Source organism: Bactrocera oleae, chromosome 5 (genome assembly GCF_042242935.1).
Source record: "Bactrocera oleae isolate idBacOlea1 chromosome 5, idBacOlea1, whole genome shotgun sequence".
NCBI classification, from domain to species: Eukaryota; Metazoa; Arthropoda; class Insecta; order Diptera; family Tephritidae; genus Bactrocera; species Bactrocera oleae.
In genome coordinates this window covers 68721239-68743031 of record NC_091539.1, presented here as the reverse complement: position 1 = coordinate 68743031, position 21793 = coordinate 68721239, and the positions used below count along the sequence as shown (strand labels likewise).

Here is a 21793-nt window from a genome sequence, read left to right as displayed (position 1 = left end):
ATTAATCTTAATATGGTAAGTTTGTCATAAACCTCATATCTAAAATAGATACTTCATACAAATTGATTTGGACGCCATTAAAATGCTCATTTAAAGCAAACTCAAAGAATGCAATAGCAAAGTAAACACTTGAGTTTTTACAATACATAAACACTTGATAGTATATATCTGATTGGTTAGTATAAGTATAATTGATATAGTATTATATAAATTTTTGTATGAATACTTCAGATTAAACTATTCAAGCAAATGTTGAGATGTTTTAGCTATTTGGAAATTGTTGATTAATTAAAACTAGCTCAACTTCACTGCAACTATCTACTGCTGCCTTATATACATTTGTTATTACAGTGTTGTATTTAATTCATTCTTTAAGGTAGCAGAAAACTATAAACGAGCTTGGCAAGCCTGTATCTAACGTTAAAAATTTGCCGGTACAGCTGTTCACGTAAAGCAATGCGCAACAAGTTAACGTTTTGTTTTGGCATTCTTTCGCCGAACGTTTTTGACAGTTTTGATAAAGGAAACTAATTTAGCAAAACAAAACAGTAAATAAATGTATGCAAATAGCTGAACGAAATTGTGTACGGAATCCCAAAAAGGAGCTTTGCACATAAAAGTTAAAATAAGTAAATAAAACGTCGTAAAGTAGTACGTGAAAGTATGTGAATAATTCTACAATTAATATTGTAGAGAATTTTGTATTCGAAATAATAAATGAAAAGATACAAAGTTTTGTAGTAGCCATGAATCGTTACACAGTGAGTGCGCTAATAGGCGAAGGATCATTTGGGCGGGTCTACAAAGCCGTACGCAAAGAGGATGCACAAGTTGTAGCCATAAAGGTTATATCAAAGGTGAGGAAGTTATATACTATAAACATAACTGTATATTAACAAAGTACGCAATACGAAAATAAAAATATTTATGTATATTGATACAGCGCGGACGCAGTAGTCGGGAGCTGAAAAATTTGCGGCGAGAATGTGAAATACAGGCGCATCTTAAGCATACGAATGTCATTGAAATGCTGGAATCGTTCGAGACGAAAAACGATCTGATTGTAGTCACTGAATTTGCACTTATTGATCTGCATCGCTACCTGGCGCGCAATGGCGCTTTACCAGAGGAAAAGGCACAACGTCTCATTTGCCATTTAGTATCGGCACTTTACTATCTGCATTCCAATCGCATACTGCACCGCGATCTCAAACCGCAGAACGTGTTGCTCAATGAGGATTTACATGCAAAATTGTGTGATTTCGGTTTAGCGCGCAACATGACCATGGGTACGCATGTGCTGACTTCTATCAAAGGCACACCCTTATATATGGCGCCAGAGTTACTGGCTGAGCGTCCATATGATCATCAGGCTGACTTATGGTCCTTGGGCTGTATATCGTATGAGTGCATGGCCGGAGCGCCGCCTTTCTGTACAACGTCTATATTGCATTTGGTGAAATTGATTAAACACGAAGAGGTTAAATGGCCAAGCTTCTTAAGTAGCGAATGTCGCTCTTTTTTACAGGTAAGGGTGTTATGCAAGCTACAGTATATAGTCTAGAATATAATATTACTACATGTATGTACAGGGATTGCTGGAAAAAGACCCATCGTTGCGCATATCTTGGACACAAATATTGTGTCATCCCTTCGTGGAAGGCAAACTCTTTATCGCCGGAATCAAAGCGAATAATTCACCATTCACTAACCCACAAAAGCAAAAGAATACAAAAAGTACACGCTCGCAAAGGTACCAAATTTCCAATTCATATTTATTTATTATTATTATTATTTTTTGTTTAATATTGGAAGTAGTTCCAGCTCAAAAGCAGAGGAGCTCTCGGAACGTATTGCCTCCATGAATCTTGCAAACACTTCGCATTGCACAAACGACAATTTGACTTCATCACGTGACAGTATTAACGCTATACCACCTAGTGATATTGAGAATCTCGAAACGGATGTTGAAGAGAACACCGTTACTGTGCCATTCGCTGATCAATCCTACAGAGATGCTACCGAATTGAAAGTCCACAATGGTGACATTGTTGTGCCCCACTTCAATATTGTAACGGAAGCAGCTGTGGCGGCACCTGCAATTAATTCACAAACTTGCTTTGTCAGCGGCAATACCAACATGATACTCAACCACATGAATGACAATTTTATGTATTTGGAAAACACAAATTCCGCGCCACCACAGCAAATGCATCAGCCGCAACAAAAGTCTCCCTCCGATAATGCCAAGTTGCAAGACACTTCGCCAAATACGAATGTGAATGTCAAAGTAGCTCGCAGCAAGGATTTGGAAAAGCGCAAACTCAGCCAGAATTTGGACAATTTCTCACTGCGCTTGGGACAGAGTTTCGATGTGGAAGCGCAGCGCAAAACCAATGAACGCAGAGAGAAAGATAAAGACAGAAACAAGGAGAAGGAGCAAAAGTGCAGCAAGAGCATGGCGCAATCTGCCGATGAAAAGCGCAGCACCGAGTACGTAGCTCAACACATGAGTCTAAACTGTTATTTTATAGATACACCATACATATGTATATATTTTTAGAAATTCACCACCATGTCTGCTGCCTGGTTGGGACTCCTGCGATGAGTCGCAGAGCCCACCTATTGAAAATGATGAGTGGCTGGCGTTTTTGAATCGCACAATGCAGGAAGTATTAGACGGTGAATTGGATTCGTTAAAGCAGCACAATTTGGTATGTGTTATTGAAACTATATGTAAACTTTTCCAAAACAGAAATTCGCATTTTTTATGTGTATAACCTTAGGTAAGCATCATAGTGGCGCCACTGCGCAATTCAAAGGCCATACCAAAAGTGGTGGACAGTGTGGCCCAACTTTTGTCGCTGCCATTTGTGGCCGATGAGTCACCCTGTACTATTGAGCTGATTCAAAATGTAAATAGTATACAAATTCTGTTTAAAATATTTACAATAATTAAAACCGTTACTTTCCCAACGCCTTGCAGGTTTATATCGACGTAAAGCTCGTGCCCAATCTCATGTATGCTTCGAAATTGTTGATCTGCCACAAGGGCACCGGCGATTCGAGCGCTTCCTTGACACAGCCACATGGCGGACGTGCCGTGCGCGCCATGGAGGAACTGAATAACGAGGAAATATGCACCACATCACGTCTCTATGATCTCATCTGCCATTTGGTTCACTTAAAGCTGCAGTTCCTAACACAATTCTGCGATGCAGTGGCCATATTGGCGGCAAACGAACTGCTAATTAACCTGCTGCAACATGGTTAGCGCTAGAAATAATTCAAAAATATGACGAAACTTCTAAATAAATACTTTATTTACAGATTTCAAGAATGCCAACGCGGTGCGCATCTCGAACTGCATTTTGGGGCTGTTGACATGCGTACTGCGCGAGCTGCCGGAAAATGCGGATTTGGTGGAGAGAGTCATATTCAGCAGCAAGTTGAATTTGTTAGCGCTTTTCAGCAACAGCGACGATTTGCTGCGCATGCGCATGTGCATGCTCTTTCGCTTGTTGGCGCGTTTCAGTCTGCGCGGCTTGCAAAGTGTTTGGTGCACAGAGCTTAAAAAAGCAATCGAACGTTTGGCCGATGACGACAACTTGGAAGTGCGACAGGTGAGACAAATATTGTATTTTGCTGTGGATTTTGTTGTAATTTTAAATTTCTCTAAACAGATTGCCGAAAGCACTTTAGAAGAACTGCGACATTTCACTTTCTATGCATAAAAGTGTCTAAATGCATACAAGAATGCTACAAACATGACAGCTACACTGGCAGCACAATTAGATGTATACCGTTAAGTTACTACCCTTTGCTAATGTTTACTTTTTATATATTTTTTATCATAAAAAAAACTCTTTTTTTATATATTTGTAACTCAATCCAAGTCAAATGCATGCAATCACATTTCATTTGTTACATTTCGTGTACGTTTTTCTGGACGGTTTCGTCTAAATAAACTATTTTGAAATAACTCTAACAATTCGTCTAAATACGAGCCCAGCCGATCAAAGCTAAATAGATCATCCGCATTGCAGTCCTCCTGGTACATTTCATTCAGCTTGGATATGTCCTTTTTGGAAAGTCCTTTGCGTTGGCCCAAAGAGGCATATGGATCCTAAGGGATGGAGTAGTAAAATTATAGCTGCAAATAAAGCACGCAAAAAGCTTAACTCTTCTTACCAGCGGTTCAATGGTCGGCTTGCCATTCTTCGTGAACGCCTTCGAACTGTAATGCATTACACTCTGATAATCATACTCCACGCCAAAGTTGGTTATATGTGTGCGTGCGTATTTGTTGAAGTTGTGCGCATGCCCATCGAGTATGTTCTCCCAGTTGATCTTCACATACTCATCGCGTTCCGTTGAGCTTTGCTGGTGATAGAAGCCGAGCGCGTGCAGCAGTTCGTGCACGATGACACCATGCGAGACGCAACGCGGTGTATTGAGGTTAAGTACCTGTGTTTGGTGAAAAGATGTGCAAAAATTTTATTATTTCTAATTTTGTGTGTGTGTGTGTGCAAACCTGTCCGCCTTGTCGACGGCCCACGCTGGACCAGCAGCCGGTATAATTGCCTTTAATGATTATCCAATTGGTGTCGCCCTTTTCATAGGGCCGAAAGCGTATGCAAGTCTTTTCGTGGTACTCTTTGAAGGCCTCCAAAATGGTCATCATTTGCGTTTGATCTGTGGTAAATATGGAAAGAGAAGAGTGCTTTAAAAGCTATAAAAGTTGTATGTGGTAATATCCGAAGGCAGTGGACTTAGTACTTGGTAATTTTATAAGAAAAAATTCCTCTCGGATTTATTTCGTATAAGAGATATCCGATAATATCCAAGAGAGCTCCCGGCTACTTGCCTCCTGTTATTGAGAGACTCATAACAGGTTTGCTAGAGTCATTGCGGTCGAACGCCTCCACTTCCTCCAGCAGTGAAGATACTTCAAATACTTAATATATAAACCGAGCCGTCGATACTCGAAGGTAAGTTTATGAACAACGAAGAGAATAAAAAGATTTTAATAAAAGTATTTAATATAATAAATGCATAAAATATTTGAAAATGTTTGAGTTTACTTTAAATTAGTAAAAATATTCATTAAATCTTATTCTTTTTCTGCACTAATAATTCTATATGGACGCTTAAATACAACTCATTGTAGCACAATCGTTCGCGTTTGTCATTTAAGTCTTTTGTTTGTGATATTATGAATTTAAATAATTCGTTTGCACAGCCGTGAATATTTAGCTTAATTTTTGCGTTTATTGATGCTTATAAAGTTTCTCACCACACTACACCACTCAACATTTTTTTTATTGTATTTTAATTTTTTTCGATTTTTGTACAGTTAATTTTTAGTTTCTCCATATATAATATTATTCTCTATTTTTTTTTTCATCGCATATATTTTTCTGCTTAACTTTTGTTTCACTGCAATTCACCGCACTTTCTTCATTGGACTTATACTCACTGAAATCATTGCTGTCAATGTAAAATGGCACCGTCGCGTCAGGCCATGTGAACTTCTCCTTCAATAAGCCGTTACGTAACCACTCGCGATGCAGCATAATATCGCCCTCGAAAAGGCCACAATGCTCCCACAGATTCGTATCACTATCCTCGGACCAAAACTCGAAGGCCGCGTCTGCGCACAACAAAAAAAAATATAATTATCAGTGAATTGAACACGTTTGCGTTTAATAATTATAATTATTATTGTATATATATTATTTATTGCAGTTGATACACATTTTGTATGGCTTGAAATAGTTACCACATACTGTTGTGACGCCGCAGCATTTGCATATTGGCACTCCAACGCGGCAATGGCGGCACCGCCGGCCGAAAGGCGCTCAGCGCCTGCGCAAAGTGCCGATGTGTGCTGAAGTAAGCGCCGTATATCGCAATTATTAAATAATATTTACGCATTTTCAATTTAAATTCACAGTTTTTATTATTTTAAACTATGCTAAATCACTGGATAATTTCGCGAGCTGGAAAACGAATTTCACGGCTGCCTTCGCCGATTGGCAAATTTATTGTGTGCCACTTTAATTGAGTGCCTCGCACGTTACCGCATTGAAGAAAGTAAAGAAACACCCACAAGTGCGCCGCGCGCCTTTTATAGCTTCAAATCGCCGAATTGATAATAATAAGTAATGAATTTGTAATTTCACACAACAACAATGCAGCTCACAAAAGCAGTGGCAGAAGTTGTCTTCACTGATTTCATTAATCGGAATCGAACATTTTATGCGCGCTCGCCGCTGGTGAATTTAGAATTATTCGATTTTAATGAATTCTCTTCGGTTATTTGCATTCGGCTATTAAATGTGGAAAATAGATTTTGAGGTTATCAAATGTGGATGCATGTTGCATACGAAATGTCTCGCTTGAGTTGAGAGTCGCTTGGGAGTATGTCAGGTGCCTTATGAAAGTAATTCAAGACATTAATGTGTTATTGTTATTATTGTTTGAGACGTTTAAGAAATGTATGGAAATTAAAAGTAAAATTAAATGAATGAATGAGAAATAAAAAAATTCTGTATACGAGGGCATTGCGATAGGTGAGTAACTTGAAGTAAGTAAAGATGAATTTTCACACATGAACAGGAAAAAACGGTAACTTGGGTTTAGCCTGAGGTAAAATTTGTAGATTATAAAAAAGAAAATTTTTGGACAACAAAAAAAATTTTTTTTAAACAACTAGAGGTGGCATTAGTTTTAAAGTAAATTTGCGAGCTAAAATTTTTATTTCGTAAAAAAATTTTGATAAGGGTTCTAGAAGCTCTCTTTCTGGCCAATTAAAAGTAATCAACTTAAAAAAAATGTTTGTGGTCATTATTGGAGTTTTAAAAAACATGCTTTCCTTAAGCGTTAAAATAAATTTTGAGTCAAAAACCGTAACATTCGGTAATTTTTATATAAATGTAAAGAGTTTAAACCAAAAATAATTTTTTCTATAAAAAATTTTAACTCGAAATTTACATCAAAACTGAGCCTCTAGATGTTAAAACAATTTTTTTTTGGCAAAAAGTATTCTTTTTTTACAATCTACAGATTTTACCTCAGGCTAAACAAAAAAAAAATAATTTTTTTCCGCTCCACCCTACTGTGCAACTATAATGTATTATATCATAAAAGGGTATAAAAAAGTACGTGTGGCGTTCGGTGACTGCCGCGGTAAAGCTATTGCATAGCATTTTTTACCAACTTATGCCTATTTATTTATTTTTTATGCAGTATCAAACTGTTTCTTTGATATTAATTCAAGTTACACTTTTTGAGCGTGGTGAGAAATGGTGAGAATAAGAAAACACATTTTTTTTTTATTTAATAAATGAGAAATTAATATTGTTTAAAATATTTTTATTATCTGAAAATACATGTAGGTTATTCATGAATTTTTATCATTGAAACTATAGGTTTATAGTAACTGAAATAAGAAACATAAGTTTGAGACATGCTATTCTCTAAATATCTGGAAAATTCCGCGTCAGTGGTGGTTCCATATTTTGTTGTGGATTATTGTGGATCAATATTCATTTTCAAATTCAATTTTTCCAAAAGAAAAGTTGTCAACCGCTCTGATATTTTATCAGCGAAGTTGATGTTGAAATCGCCAGCCAAGATAAGTGGAAATTATTACCATTGATAATCCGATAGAAATACCTAAGTTCAATTATATTGTTCAAGTCAAACAAGATACTGTTCCAAAAGGTGGGGTAGCTATTTACCAAAATAATAATATTGTTACTAATATTATGAATCCGAATATTGCATAATTTATTTTTATTAAATTCCATATTTTTAGTTGCCATTAAAAAAGTTGTATCTTAAATATTATATTTGACAATCACCCTGTTGTGTTTTCAGCTGATTTGTTCCGCTTGAGATATGGGGAAATACGCCTAAAAGTATGCAAACATTTTGCGCTTACTTTGTGATCGTGTTAGGTTTATTTCCGGACGGAATTTCTTGATTCAGTCCCCACGCTCAAAGCCCGCGCTATAAGCTATGCAATAGCTTAAAAGAACTTTATCTTCAGTTTGATCGTCCAGGTCCATTAGTAATTACGGCGATCGCAGCATTAATATTCCTTCTCGGCTCATAAAATCGACTATCTGGTAACCTTTATCTCCGACCTCTTGTAGTTTAATTGTAGGAGGCGAACAAGTCCTCGAAGTTCCGCCGTACCAGCTATAACTTTGAGCACGAAAGAATGATGTAGTGTGTGGTTGTCGCAGTTGAGTTCTGATTAGCGACTTTGAACAGTTGCTAGGGCAGGCCGATGCAAACTTCACTCAATCAGCTGGAAATGTGTCTGACGATAGTTTGAACAAAGTTTGCTACGCCCTGTTAGTTGGATTTCGAAAAGGGACAAGAAATGCCGAGAGAGTCCCGTACGCGTACTGGAGCTAAATAAAATGTGGCGAATGAAATACTTCGGAAGTCCTGATGACATATGTTTATAGTTCTTGGAAAACGTTCAATTCGTTTGCATTGTGAACTAATGACGAAGTCCGGGTCTCAGTGTCAGCTGTTGAGGGATGGCTTAGTTCTGACTTCGTACTACTTCTTCTCAAAGTGATTTCAAGTAACTTATACGTTTAAATGTGTGTATATTTCTTGAAAGAGTCAGTGACATGGTGTTGTTGTTACCGGCTTATTAGTAAACAATAAAATGTAGCTGCCAATGCCACGATCAAACATTATTAAACCAAACTAGTGCAACAACAAAGTGCAACAAACATGCAGCACTCAACAACGCGACACAGCTTTTGCGGCAAAGCAATTTATTTGCGGCAGCAAGAGTTCGGCGACACGGTGGCAATGACAATGGCAACGGAAATCGCCACGAAGCCAGCAGCACATTGACCCACAACGCTGGCCGACAACAAGCAATGAATAAATCGTGTATGCCTGTGTGTGTGTGGGTTGTGGGGCATGCGGCATGATGGTGCGGGCTAAGCGCTCGGGAGATGCCAGTGAAACTACAATATCATCGCTTGCATCTTACCTTCACCTACTTTTTTTCTGCGCCACCACAGCGGTGTTGCAGCATGTCGGCTTGTATGTATTAATTTGTGTGTGTGTGTGTGTATCGGCATTCAAATGGGGTTTTCCGTAACGTTTTGAATGGCAATTTTGCATTTTCATTATTTGTGCGATTTTTCCTTTTTCTCTTCATAATCGCCATCTTTTACTTTGTCTTTTGGCGTGTTGTGTGGAAATTTATTATTTTCTTGGTTGCCCGCTGCCTGTTTTTCCTTGTGCTTTGTACTTGTACTCATGTTCTTTTTATTATTATTTTTTATGTGCATATGTGTATGTATGTATGTGTTGCAAGTATATGGCATAAAAGGTACAATAAATTGCGCTGGCTAACCGATTTGTGGGTTAAATTGCTGATTTCTTGGCTGAACGGATGATTTCCTCTACCGATTGTTGTTGTTTTTGTTCCTGTTGTGGTAGCTCACCTTGCCTTGATGCGGTTTGTTTCAGTTCGGTTTAGTGATGATCGCGCGTGAGTGAGCGTTTGTTTGGGCGGTCGATTTGACCCAAATTTTGCGAAGAGTGAACAAAAAATGCAAAGATTGCCGCTTTTGATAGCGTTTGATAGCCGTAAATGTGCTAGTTAGACTTGTTGCTTAAGGCATACATAATTTTGTACTCGTGGGAGGAGAGTCAACATTTTAACTAAACATTTACATAAACATAAAAAATTTATGTTTTTTTGTTCAAATTTTGACACTTTTTCTTAGTTTAATTCTTAATATTATTGATTTTAAATATAAATTCAGAGTTTTTGTAGAAACTTTATTCCACGATTTGTTCGATTTCAAGATTTTTAAAAACTTTTCCAAAATTTTGCACTCATTTTTAACATTTCTTGAAATATAGTCAGAGTCAGATTATTTTTTATGGGCTTGTTTTAAACTCAAGATTTTCTAAATAGTTTTCGTAATTATTTCTTAAAAACTTATTGTTTTGTAAACACCCTACATTATTTCAATAAATTGTACTTTTTGTCTTTATATAGGAACCCTGCTATCCAGTATTAATGAAATGAATATTCTCAAAATAATATCACGCTTCGCTATACTTTGATCCCTTTTATTATTTCCTATGCTTGACAATTATGTTCCAAAATATTCGTATTTAAATTCCCAAATTCACACCCGTTGTTTTTTCTTAAACGCCTTAGTTTTTTCAAAAGTTTTGCAATACTTTGGCTAATTTAATTATTTAACATATATAGTTGGCAACTCCACTCTGAAATATGTTTGCATTTAATTTCTTGCGATTACTCTACTTTCGAAAGCTTTGCGCTCATTTTGATGCATACTACTAAATTTTATTTTTAATTGGGTGGCAACTCTATGTCAGATTTAATTTTTTTCCAGTAGACTTTTTGGATTACTTTGTAAAACGCTTTGCTTTTGCATCACATTTTCTAATAATTTCCGGTTTCAAATTTTTCGTTAGGTGGCAACTCTATTATGAAATATGTATGTCTAAATTTTAAAACTGCTGAATATTTTTGATTTGATATCCGTATTCAATTTTTTTTCTTTTTCATTTTGCCCGAAGAGCGTCATTTTAGTTTCTCGGGGACCTCATTTAGACATATGCATATCTCGCGAAGCGTATGAGGTTCCCAAATAAACATTTTATATACCTATAGTCGTTTTATAGTTTATAGGAAACATTTAAGTAATGTTAATACGCCTTTATATGAAACTGTGCCGCAACCTTATACAAAAGACTTAAGCAACGAACTTTTCAGCTTAAACATGTACATATGTATGCATATTGCTATATTGTACATACTGCATACAAGATATTTTCCAAGTGGAAGGAAGCAATAATTGCACTTTCGCCTAATTTGAAATTTCTTTGCACAAATATGATTATATTCCAACAAGATGAACACGCATACTTGTACAACACACACATATATACAAATATGGACATTGGAGAAATTGTCCACCAATTATTGAAACAGATTCGCCAATGAATTCCACTTATGCACGTATGTGGCAAGGAAGTCAAGTGCATAAGTACCGCATATCAAATTTAATTGACAGACCAGAAATTTCTCGGAACTTCGGCCAAATACCAGCGAACAGTGGAAAACGGCTTAAAAGGAAATCGCGAAAAGAGTCGCGAATGTTGTTGAGGAAAATGCAGCGAATGCACGGAGCAAAACAATGCAAAACAATGCAAAAGACAAAAGTGCTAGTCGACGTCAAAAAGCAACAACAACAACACTGGCGTGTTTATAAATATTTTTTGTATATGTGAAGGTGTGTGCATGTGTGCAGCAAAGGCACGACTGACCCAGTGCAACAGTGACCATGACCATGAATAATGCCGCGGAATGCCGCGAAACGCAAGCGCATGCGCCAGATAAGGCTGTTTAGTTCATGGCAGAAGAGCGATAGAGGGGCGGCCGAATAGAAAACGCCAAACGCAAAGCCATAACGGGAATACTCGTATTCGAGCTTGGCGCCACCAATGCGGGAAACAATAATTGCTTCCGGAAGGAAACTAACATGACCGGTTTCAGAGTGGTCCACGCCAATAAATGCTCGCCTGCCACCTTTTGCCGATCGCGCTGTCACACTGTTGTCTATGGCCGATGTTGGCGCTCGTTAAATGCTATGTTTAGCGCTGACTATTTGCGTCTTCACCGGAGGAATTTCGCGCGCATGTGCATTCGCATTTGCCTTCGCCAGCGTATTTGTTGTGCGCTGCACTCGCTATCGTCATGCTGTTGCACTGGTTGTGTGGTGGCGTTGTTATCGGCTCGTAAATTGCTAACGACGAAATTATGGTGTTGTGAAAATTGGCGCAAGTGCAAGATAATTTGTTTGCTTATGCGCAAATGGCTTCTAAATATTGATTGCGCGGTGTTAATGTTTGTTGTTGTCATGTTTTAATATAGGCATGAAGTGGATGATAATAATGTGGTGCAACTGGCATTTGAAATAAATAAAAAACAGTTAGTTTAAGTTATGCACTTTTAAACTGAATATATAATATGAGTGTTGTCAAGTTTGGTAGTAGTAGATCAAGTTAGTAAGTATTGAAGCTTTTGATTAGCATAGTAAGAATAATCTGATTTAGGTCAAATATGCACCGTTTTGTTCGTTAACTTGTTGCTATTTAGAAGTTAATTCCATAATGCCACTCGCATCCCTATAGGCAAAAGGCTTGGACAGTTCACAAGCTTCTCTTTAGGCAAACTTCTCACTCGCAAAATCATTCGCCACAGACAGTAATAGGTACATAGTTATCACCAGGTAACCAGTTCCGGACTATAGAGTGTATTCAAAAGAACTTCCCAACTAAGCTTACCAGCATCACTACCAATGTGTGTGGTCTGGCGTTAAACTTATTGAACACAATTCCTCTCCTAGTGGCCCGCTTCTGGGCGATTGTTTTATTCAGACGCTCCAATTGTACAGTATGGCAGAACAGGTCCAAAGGCTTGTCCAAGAGTTTGGCCGTAGGGAATCAGCTCATAGTAAATGATTCCTTGCCAATCCCACCAAACACACAGCAAAACCTACCTGACCGTCAACCCTGGTCCGTTTGGTCTCGCTCATAAGTGCCTACCTTCCATCAACAGTAACCATCTTGTTTAGATATGAATTGATTTTGTTGGTACGCAGCAGCGATTCGCAGATGGAAATTCGGTCAATGAAGTTTTTTTGCGTTAAATCGTGTGGCATCCACGAGCCATCGAGCGTCGTTTTGTGTTCAGTCTTATTTAAATGACTTCAAACGATTTTTTCTGCAATGCTTAGTTCCTGGGCAATTGCAATAGTGCTTACACAATGATTGAATTCGACTATTTCTAATATGTTATCGATATTTTTGACAACGGAATCGTCGAACTAAAATCACTCGTTATTAGCTGTTGCAGTATCAGTACCATAAGCACTATTCACTGCCGGGCTTGTGTTTTCGTCTTTATAGGTGAAAAACGGTAAAATATTAGGTAGTCTCTCTTTGATTTTGTCCAATTTTAAAGCGTGCTGAAACAATAGTGAGTCAAGCACAAAAGTAAGTCTTTCACGTCATATAGCGTAACTATAATTACTAAAGCCATCTATTGGAAAAATAATGGTTTTCTTTTAACTAGACCTTTTAAAAATTTTGTATGTTTTTGAAACATTTATTTTAAAAGAAGTAATTAACGTTTTATACCATTAAAGTTTATGAAATATTAATAAAAACTCTATTTATATTAATAACTTTTATCGATAACCAGTAGAGTAACACCTAGGTACCTGGTAAAGTACTACAGGTCCTTAAGCTAGAACTCCGTCCGACCCATAAAGAAATCGTAAAGCAATTTTGTTTTACCATAAGAGCTTAATAAGACTATAATGTACTGCCGCCACACTTGAGAAGCCTTGACGAGTAAATTAATGAAAAGCTTTCTTCTATAATTCCAAATAGACATAATCTTTATAATTATTATATTAAACGATGCCGAACTTTCTAATGCATTTTCCAAAAGATCAAACATATTACAATATTTAGCCTAGAATGTTCGCATCTATATTTAGATTACTCTTTACCTAATTACTTACCCACTTATTGCTTTTCATGCACGCCATTTTAGCTAAAATCTTAACGTTTTTACAGTTTAGTGAAAGCTCTAACGGTCACTGAATCTAATGGCTTTACAATTTTATGTGTTTTTGTGCATTTTGTAGTCTTGGATTTAAATACTTACAAAAGGTCAAAGAACGTGCAACATTCCCGAGAACTTTCACCGCAAACAAATGAGCACAATCGCCATGCTTCGAATCTCTTAGCTGTGTGCATGTGTATGTGGAGTGTTCTAAAAATAGAAATAGTCATTAAAATGAAATAAGTCATTCAACTCATTGGCTTTGAATGGTTTTGTTTGACTTAAATTAGACTGAAACGACAAGAAATGAATGAAAATGATTTGTTAAGAAAATGAGGTTTTAATGTAACTCAAATTTGCAGAAGAAAATTTTTGCCAACTATTAGGTGCGCAACTAAGTTCTCGCTGTTGTTTTTTTTAATGAAAATGCAATATTTTTGTAAGGAACTGTTTACAAATAAATTATTCGAAGTATTGCCCATCGCTACTCACAACTGTTTCTCATCTTTACACGGACCCTCATCGAGCAACGTCTCCAATTCACCGTCTTCGTAGGTTTCTGGTCTTAACTTCGCAAACGCTCGTTAATATCGATAATAATAATTAAACTAATTGTTTTTTCTGTGGTGGCGTAAAAGAAGGGTTTTAGAGTTGCATTTACTGCATTTCATATTTGTATTATTAAAAATTATTTTTGTTCGAAATTTTTTTATATTATTTAACTTTCGAAATTTGAAAATTTTTTTCTGAAATTTGAAGTTATAATTTTTTAAAATTTAAAACTGCACCACATCAAATATACATTTTTCATAAACAATTTATTTTATATAACCTCCAAAATATGGAGACTATAGAAAACTACGAAATAAACCTGGATTAGTTTTAGAAGATGGCTAGACAATTAAAAAACTTATATTTACATTAGATGGGTCCTTAAAGCCACATAGCAATGTTTTTAAATTCACCTTTTCAATCATCTTAGCAAAAAAATATTTTTTTTTGTGCTAGGATATTAAAGAGTTGTCTTTTTGCATTTAAGGATCACGCTATACATTTTTATACTCTGAACAGGGTACATTAAGTTTGCCACGAAGTTTGTAACACCCAGAAGGGAACGTAAATGATTAGCATGATGAGCTGGGCTCATTGGCCATGTCCGTCTCTCTGTCTGCGAACTAATTTTTATATATAATATTTTATAAAAATATACATTTTCTGTGCTAAGATATTTGAAAGTTGCCTTTATGTACTTACAGATTATGAATTAAATTCTCAATAAATATTTATTTATCGCACCCTCAGGTATTCAGCACGAGCTGTCGGTGCAGCGATCTATATTAAGTTTGATTATTAAGCCCCTTTCCATAAATAAATTCATTGCTACATGCTTATCGATAACTAGAAATCGCTACCGCATAAAAACAATGTTCCAACAGAATTTTCTATGCAACACATTGTTGTCGTAATTATTGTGAAAATGTCTATAATAAATATGCAACAACTAAATCATAGCAATTTTGCAACAATCAACATAATTATCGAAAATAAATCGCTTTCCCGTTTCCGATTCTACATGAGAGCCATCAATTGCGACTTTCACTGCGCAATTTTTCAAGCAAGTGCATTTAATGGGCGATGAATACGAATTTCTGGAAATTGCGATTTTTCGGTCAAAGCAAAACTTTATGCCTCACAAGGCCTGCTGACCTCTTAAAACCCAAGGAAAAGAAGGAACATCGGTCATAAAAAGAAAATTGAAGACAACAGTTGCAATAACGAAGAAGTAGAAGTTTTATCGAACGCATAAACAAGGGAAAGCAGAGAAAATCCATGAAAAATTGGCAATAAACTGCACTTATGGCGCCATAAAAAAGAAATGGAAAAGTCAGCGCAGCGCTTATTTACGAGCATATATGCCGCTACATACTCGTATGTATGTGTGTGTGTGAGTTTTTGCATTTGCCTGAGAACTTTTCCTGTGCAGCGTGGTCGCAGTGATGCTTTTGCTTACTGGCTGCAGCCAGTTAGTTTTTGTTGTTTTGCATTGACTCTGGAGTTTATTCACCGTCATCGCCACAAGCACAGTCATGGCAAATCGGTCGTCAGTCTTACATTTGATTTCTTACATTGTTTGCAACCATCATCTCTCTCTACATATATGTGTGTGTGTGTGTGTCTGTGCATGGGTGCTGGGGGTGTGGTGGCGGCGATGATAAAGAGTGTGGCGGATGTGTTCAAATTGCCATCAGAGATGTACTTGATCTTTGTCGAAACTTGACACACTTTTCACTTGAGTGCAACAACAACTGAAAAAACAAAAGCTACATAAGCGCATGTCGTTTAATATACGAACATACATACACATCAGTTGTGATTGTGTCGAAATGGCGAAAAAGAAAATCTTCTGCGGAAGACAGTGCATTGAACGCCAAGCTGCAAGAAATGAGGAAATTGTGAAATTTCGAGGAAAAACTATTAAAACACCATTTTTTACTTGAGTTGTTGAGAAAGTTGCCACAAATTTACATACTTTGTACGAGTATGCTAGGCCAGCGGTGTTTAAGTGACTTTAGTGGAAGCAGAAATGTACATTTTTACACACACAAACAAACACAAGCAGAATTTCACAAATTATTTACATGCCGATGACATTATTTTACAAATGCATGCACAAACACCTACAGATGTATGTATGTATATACATTAACATGTGTACAAGTATATATGTATATATAGAGGAACTACTATTGCTCTTAAGCTTCCGCAGCAGTTGTTATTCTCCACAATTCTATATTAATTTTGTACAGGAATACATATATGTATTTTAAATGTCGCCTGGGTCAATTGGCAGGGAAATTATGTAATAAACCCATGTTTTTGCGAAACACAATTCGGGTGCTTCCAGCTGAAGTTTGCAAGCATATATGTATGGTTTCGCTACATAATTATGAAAATTAGTCATTGATTTCAAGTCATAATATTTCAAAATTGTATAATCCGAACATCATTATGAACTAAATCACAATGCCATACCTTAATGATTAATTCCATCTATTCCAATAAAATATTTGAATTTTTTGCATTAAGGAATTATTCTAACACATAAAATTTAGATTATGTAAAGAAACGATTTTTTTACAATATTTTTTATTTTCTGGTATTATTTTAAAACAGTAAAAATTGTAATTTGAAGATGAGGTTTATACTCGAGAGAGGTCTATAGAGAAGATTCTGCGAAAATTTCAAGTAAATCGGTCCAGTAAAACTCGAGAAGTTGAAAAAGTCTGGTTTGATTCGATTAGAGGCCGGGGCAGTAAAATGTCTATATCTCCGAAAAAAATTTAAATTTTCAAAAATCCTCTCGTAGACATATTCTTAAATAGTTAAACTTTGAATATATGAAATAATCGATTTTTTTGAAATTCCCCCCTTAGAAGTAAAATTTTCGATTCGGAAATGCACCAAAACGGCGTAAGGGGTTAAATAAGCGTATACATTTAAACAAAAAATTTAGTTTTGCTTATGTATCAGATGTACAGATATTTGAAAATATGCTCCAAACACTTGAAGTTTATTTGGCGAATAATTTCGGATATATGAGTGTATTTGCAAGAATTTCTTTTAATATATTTAGTGCAATTGGCTACCATAACTTTAAATGTCTTATTCTCAAAAAATATCTCCAAATTATCATCGACTGTAATAATAACTTTTTTTTTGGTGTTTAGATGTGTCATAATTTTAAATAAAAAAAATTTCTCAGCGCCAAACACTTTTTTCCGCAGGTGTTTTCAAAATTAATCAAAAATTATTAATACATTAAAACTTGTAAATGTTCGTTATTTTTATTTATTTATTATATAAGATGCCTCTTTAAAACAAAAATGAGCGAAAAAACGAAAATTTTTTTAAAATCACATCTGGTGGCCTTTGCCCTTTTTCAAATATTTGACTGCACCCTACACCCTCTTAAAAAATCTTTCTATTTATAACAATTGATTTAGATCAATGTTCTCATCAGACAGTTGAAATTAATATTTAAAATTCATAAAAGCTTGATATCAACTACAAGTATATCGGCTGATTATAATAATTCGAATTTGAACAATAATTTGAGTATTGCGGCACCTATCGGAATATTTGTGTACCCTATTATATATAATCTTACGCCAATATTGATAAATTAATCTGAATATATTAACAATGTCCCTCTTCATTAAGTGGGTGGCCGAGTATCTTCTACCTAGACTTTGTTTTAAAGATAATTGATTTTGTCAAATACAATTCTACATTTAATACCAGAATAATAGTTCCAGAACATAGAAAAAAGTACTGAAATTAAAATGCTTTGAGAAGATTTAAGAAAGTACAAAAATTCGACGTCAATTACGGAGATGTACCTAAAACAATTATTATTTTCCGAACAAAATAGCAAATACTAAAGACTTAAGCAACGAACCTGCTGCGTAACAATCGCATTCAAAATGACAAACTAGATCTATTTAGTGGATAAATGTTGCTGAATATAAAAATTATTAAATTAGTATACATTAACACATATTGTTCAGTGTCGACACACACGTCGGCTCTCCAAATTTAATTAAAAATGTTATATTTCCATCGACAGAATTTCCTTTTTTTAATTTACTCAAACATATTTATTGCGCTGTTATATTAATAGTCTTCAAATTCCGTTTCTAGACATCGAAAACCCAGGAATTTTTATTTTTGCTGTTGGAGAAACTGAAATTTAACGTGCAGAAGTCAGACCCAATAATCGTGTCGACCGGTGCTTTTAAATAGATTATAATTACAAAATATTTCAGTTAAGCTGTTATATAATGTTAATCGCAGCATTTACAACCTTAATAAATTTAAATAGTATTCTCCCTCACAAGATTATACACACATAATCTTCCACATAACAACTTATCATGGGAAATTAGCGATTCATACAAGTAAGAATACACCTACATACATACTAACACAGCAAACATTCATGCATGCGAAGACGCTTGTGACAAATTTCCATGCTTTCTTTACAACTACAAATCACCACTGCTATTAAAAATGCTAACATAAAGTTGCAAGCCAAGCAAACGTCGAGATATGGCAAAACAACAATAACAACAACAACCAGCCAAGCGTCTGCTCGCCCAAGCAGTTAGCCAGTCAGCCAGAAAGCGCGTCTGTCAAAGCCAAACCGGCGACTACTATGCTAACTACCACCAACACACGCTGTAAAGAAGATGTACTAACAGTTACAACAACAACAACGAAACTAGCTACAGCTGCTTTTAAGCCAAAGCAAAAGAAAAGGCAAGAAAAGAAAAAGCAACGAAAAAGAAGAAGAAAAGTCTCACACAAAAACCAAAAAACAAAAAGCAACAAGAAATAAAAGTCATAGTAATGACGGTCGTAACTGGCAACGAACAACTATCGCGATCGCTTCCGATCAGCTGTCACACAGTGTTCCACTTTCATAAAATATGGGTCAAACCGTGGGGCCTGCAAGAGTTCATTGACCGATGCTCTTCAGCTAATACATGTACAAATGTGTGTGCGCGCCGATGTTGCTGCAGCTTTTGCGTTGCCACTCTGTCTGCAGGCCGATCGGTCGCGTGAGCGCTCTCTGCCCGTTGCGCTCATAAAAGAAAATCCGTGAAAAGCAAACATAAATATCGTAGCTTCGCTCATAAGCGCGTGCACGTGCCACGAAGGAGAGCCACGCTCCAGTAACCATGAATGAAGTATGCACTTTTTGTTGTTGGCCTCCAAACATTTGTACAGCGCTCTCGCGTGCTTGCGCTCACTTGTTGCCTTGTGAAAAGCTTCTTGCGTGAGCTTGGCGGCGCGAAAGTGTTGCATTTGGCTTTTTGCACAACTTGGTTCGAGCGCTGCCACAACCATTTGGGTGTATGTTTGAGCTAAGCCGTCGCGCTTTTAAGCGCTCAAACCGACTTTGCTGTCGTTTGTTTGAGTTGTTTGCCGGGTTTGAGCGTGTTTGTCGTTGCTGTTGCGGTCGGTGTGCTTCTGCTGCTGCATAATCTCTGCAAAGCGTTAGTCGTTGGAGTTGGCTTTTTAGCTGTTGGCCCAATATTGGTAAGAAAAGTGCAACAGTTGTGGCGCGCATGCCACAGCGAGCGGTTAGCTCTTAACTATAGTAAGCTCCCTGACTTTAAGATATTAAAAAAACGTCACTTCAGCGTGTTTAAGCAATTAATTGCTAACGAAAATTTTTATGTTTGGTACAGAAGAACTCGCTGCTGGCAAAATCGACTTTCATTCAACTTTAAACTTCATGGCATACTATAGCGAAATTTTAATATTCACCACAAATCTCTTTGAAAGTACAACATTAATTTTTGAAGCTTTTTAAATATTCAATCCATATTTATGTGAAACGCTTAGTAAAAAATAACTGGCTTTACATTTATTTTCCTAAAAGATCAACTGTACTTGTATATATGTATACAAATACTTACAGTGAGGGAGATGCCACTGAAAATTGAGGCTGAATAATAACAAATATAAGAAAGAGAGTAATTAAGATTCGATGGCTGAAAGACGTAAGAGCTCCTATCTCATGAACTTAAAAATAAGCCGATAAATGCTTAGACTTAGACTTAAAACCGTCTTGTCAGCAATACTCGTATCAACAATAGACCACATGGAGCCTTCAATTAAGAAGGACGTCTACCTTCGCGTTTTAAAAAACTCGATTTTTCTTTTTCATGTTTTTAATATAGACCTAACTAGAAACATGCTCTATAAAGGATTTAAATTTGATTTGACTTTGATTTGGCTTACAAGATATCGAGCCCCAAACCCGGCGCCGCGCTGACTATTCTCTTCGCTCAGTCAGTTTAAAGCGCGTTTTCCCAAATGTCCTAGCTTTTGTAGTTTTTGCATGATTCTACAAATCTATATTCGAAATCTGAAAACTCTTACTGATTCACAAAATATATCACTATGTTTCGACATGAGCTTTTTGTAATATTTTATTTTGTTGTTTTACAGTCTTTTTTAGCTTGAAAAATATAGTAAAAAAATGCACTTTTTCTAAACCGCTGCCATTTCAACGGATTTTCAAATAGTCAAAAAAGTTGAATCAAGTGATAATTAGGGTTATTAACATCTAAAAGCTTAAATCTATTGCCGTGAAGTCGACTAAGTCGCACGCATTAAAGACGCCTCAAGGGCAGAGTTTTGAAAGAAAAATTATTGTTGTTGTCTATTTAAGTCTTAAAATTAATTAATAAAAAAATGTTGTGTAAATATCATGTGTGGTTTGTGTTTTGCAATCCATCGTCAAAAATATACCCAAAATTTGAGCGCGAAGGGAGAAGACCCCCTTGACAATCGAATTCGGCGATGTTCATTTTTATTCTTCTTTTCATATATAACACTATATGACAAAGTTTTATGAACATTATTCGCTAATTATATCTGAAATAAATTTTCCTATAATAACTCAAAAAACTCTGCAAATTAATTTTGTTTTTAATTATTAATACATTTTTATATTAAAAAGTAATTTATGCACATAGTAGTTAAGTACAAGCAATTCATTATTATTATTTTATTTTTTCATCTGGCAGTTTAGATTTAATTGTCCTAATTTTCAAAGGTTCAATTAAGAAAGGTATAAAAAAAAATATGTATAACCCATTAAATAGACAAGTTCAGGGTAGGTGGTCTTTTAAATTTCATGCTTATAGGCCGTTACTCTTCTAAATGAATATGAAAAGAATGCTCAACTTTGTTATTGTTGCAAATTTAAGAAATTTTGGTTGTAATTGTTTGAAGAGTTCGTAGGCTTTATATCTTTCAGGTAGCCATACCTCATTTGAACTCACCTAACCGCTTTGAACTCGGTAAAATTATCGACTTGGAATGAGAATAGTATTTTGTTGCATTTTGTGAATTTAGCGAGTGTTCTTTTGACGATGGTTTATAGTGAATTCATCTTTCGGCCACAAAATTCATTTGTTTCGCCAACTCCCGTATGTTGAAGCAACGATCAGCAGCAATTGGTGCACATTTAAGATTTCATATACAGTTAAAATGTAATGAGTACTCTGGCAGATTTAAGCACGTCTTGCGCCATAAATATGAATACTTAAATAAATA

The 21793-nt window shown here is 35.9% G+C and overlaps 2 protein-coding genes across 5 annotated transcripts in view; one reads left to right on the top strand and one right to left on the bottom strand.

Moving 5' to 3' along the window:
- The first annotated feature begins 484 nt into the window (after positions 1-484).
- On the top strand, positions 485-3991 carry fu (STKc_STK36 domain-containing protein fused). Of its 2 annotated transcripts, none has more exons than XM_014232173.3 (9): positions 485-857; positions 944-1528; positions 1593-1753; positions 1816-2493; positions 2564-2714; positions 2787-2915; positions 2987-3269; positions 3331-3623; positions 3684-3991. In XM_014232173.3, exons 1-9 carry the CDS (start codon positions 747-749, stop codon positions 3732-3734), a joined length of 2442 nt encoding a protein of 813 aa, XP_014087648.2. In that variant the 5' UTR covers positions 485-746; the 3' UTR covers positions 3735-3991. The 2 variants fall into 2 exon arrangements, with proteins under 2 accessions (XP_014087648.2, XP_014087649.2); XM_014232174.3 differs by having other exon boundaries at positions 488-857; positions 1819-2493.
- Positions 3911-21793, bottom strand: part of LOC106615818 (seminal metalloprotease 1) — a 28163-nt gene continuing 10280 nt past the window's right edge. The window contains exons 2-7 of one of the 3 annotated variants that reach the window (XM_014232175.3): positions 13763-13870; positions 5790-6436; positions 5480-5653; positions 4535-4695; positions 4192-4467; positions 3911-4126 (exon numbers count right to left, since the gene is read on the bottom strand). In XM_014232175.3, coding sequence (XP_014087650.2) covers positions 3911-4126; positions 4192-4467; positions 4535-4695; positions 5480-5653; positions 5790-5937 — 975 coding nt within the window. In that variant the 5' untranslated portion in view covers positions 5938-6436; positions 13763-13870. The remainder of the gene's footprint in view (positions 4127-4191; positions 4468-4534; positions 4696-5479; positions 5654-5789; positions 6437-13762; positions 13871-21793) is intronic. The other 2 variants (XM_070110744.1, XM_070110745.1) reach the window with 2 other exon arrangements.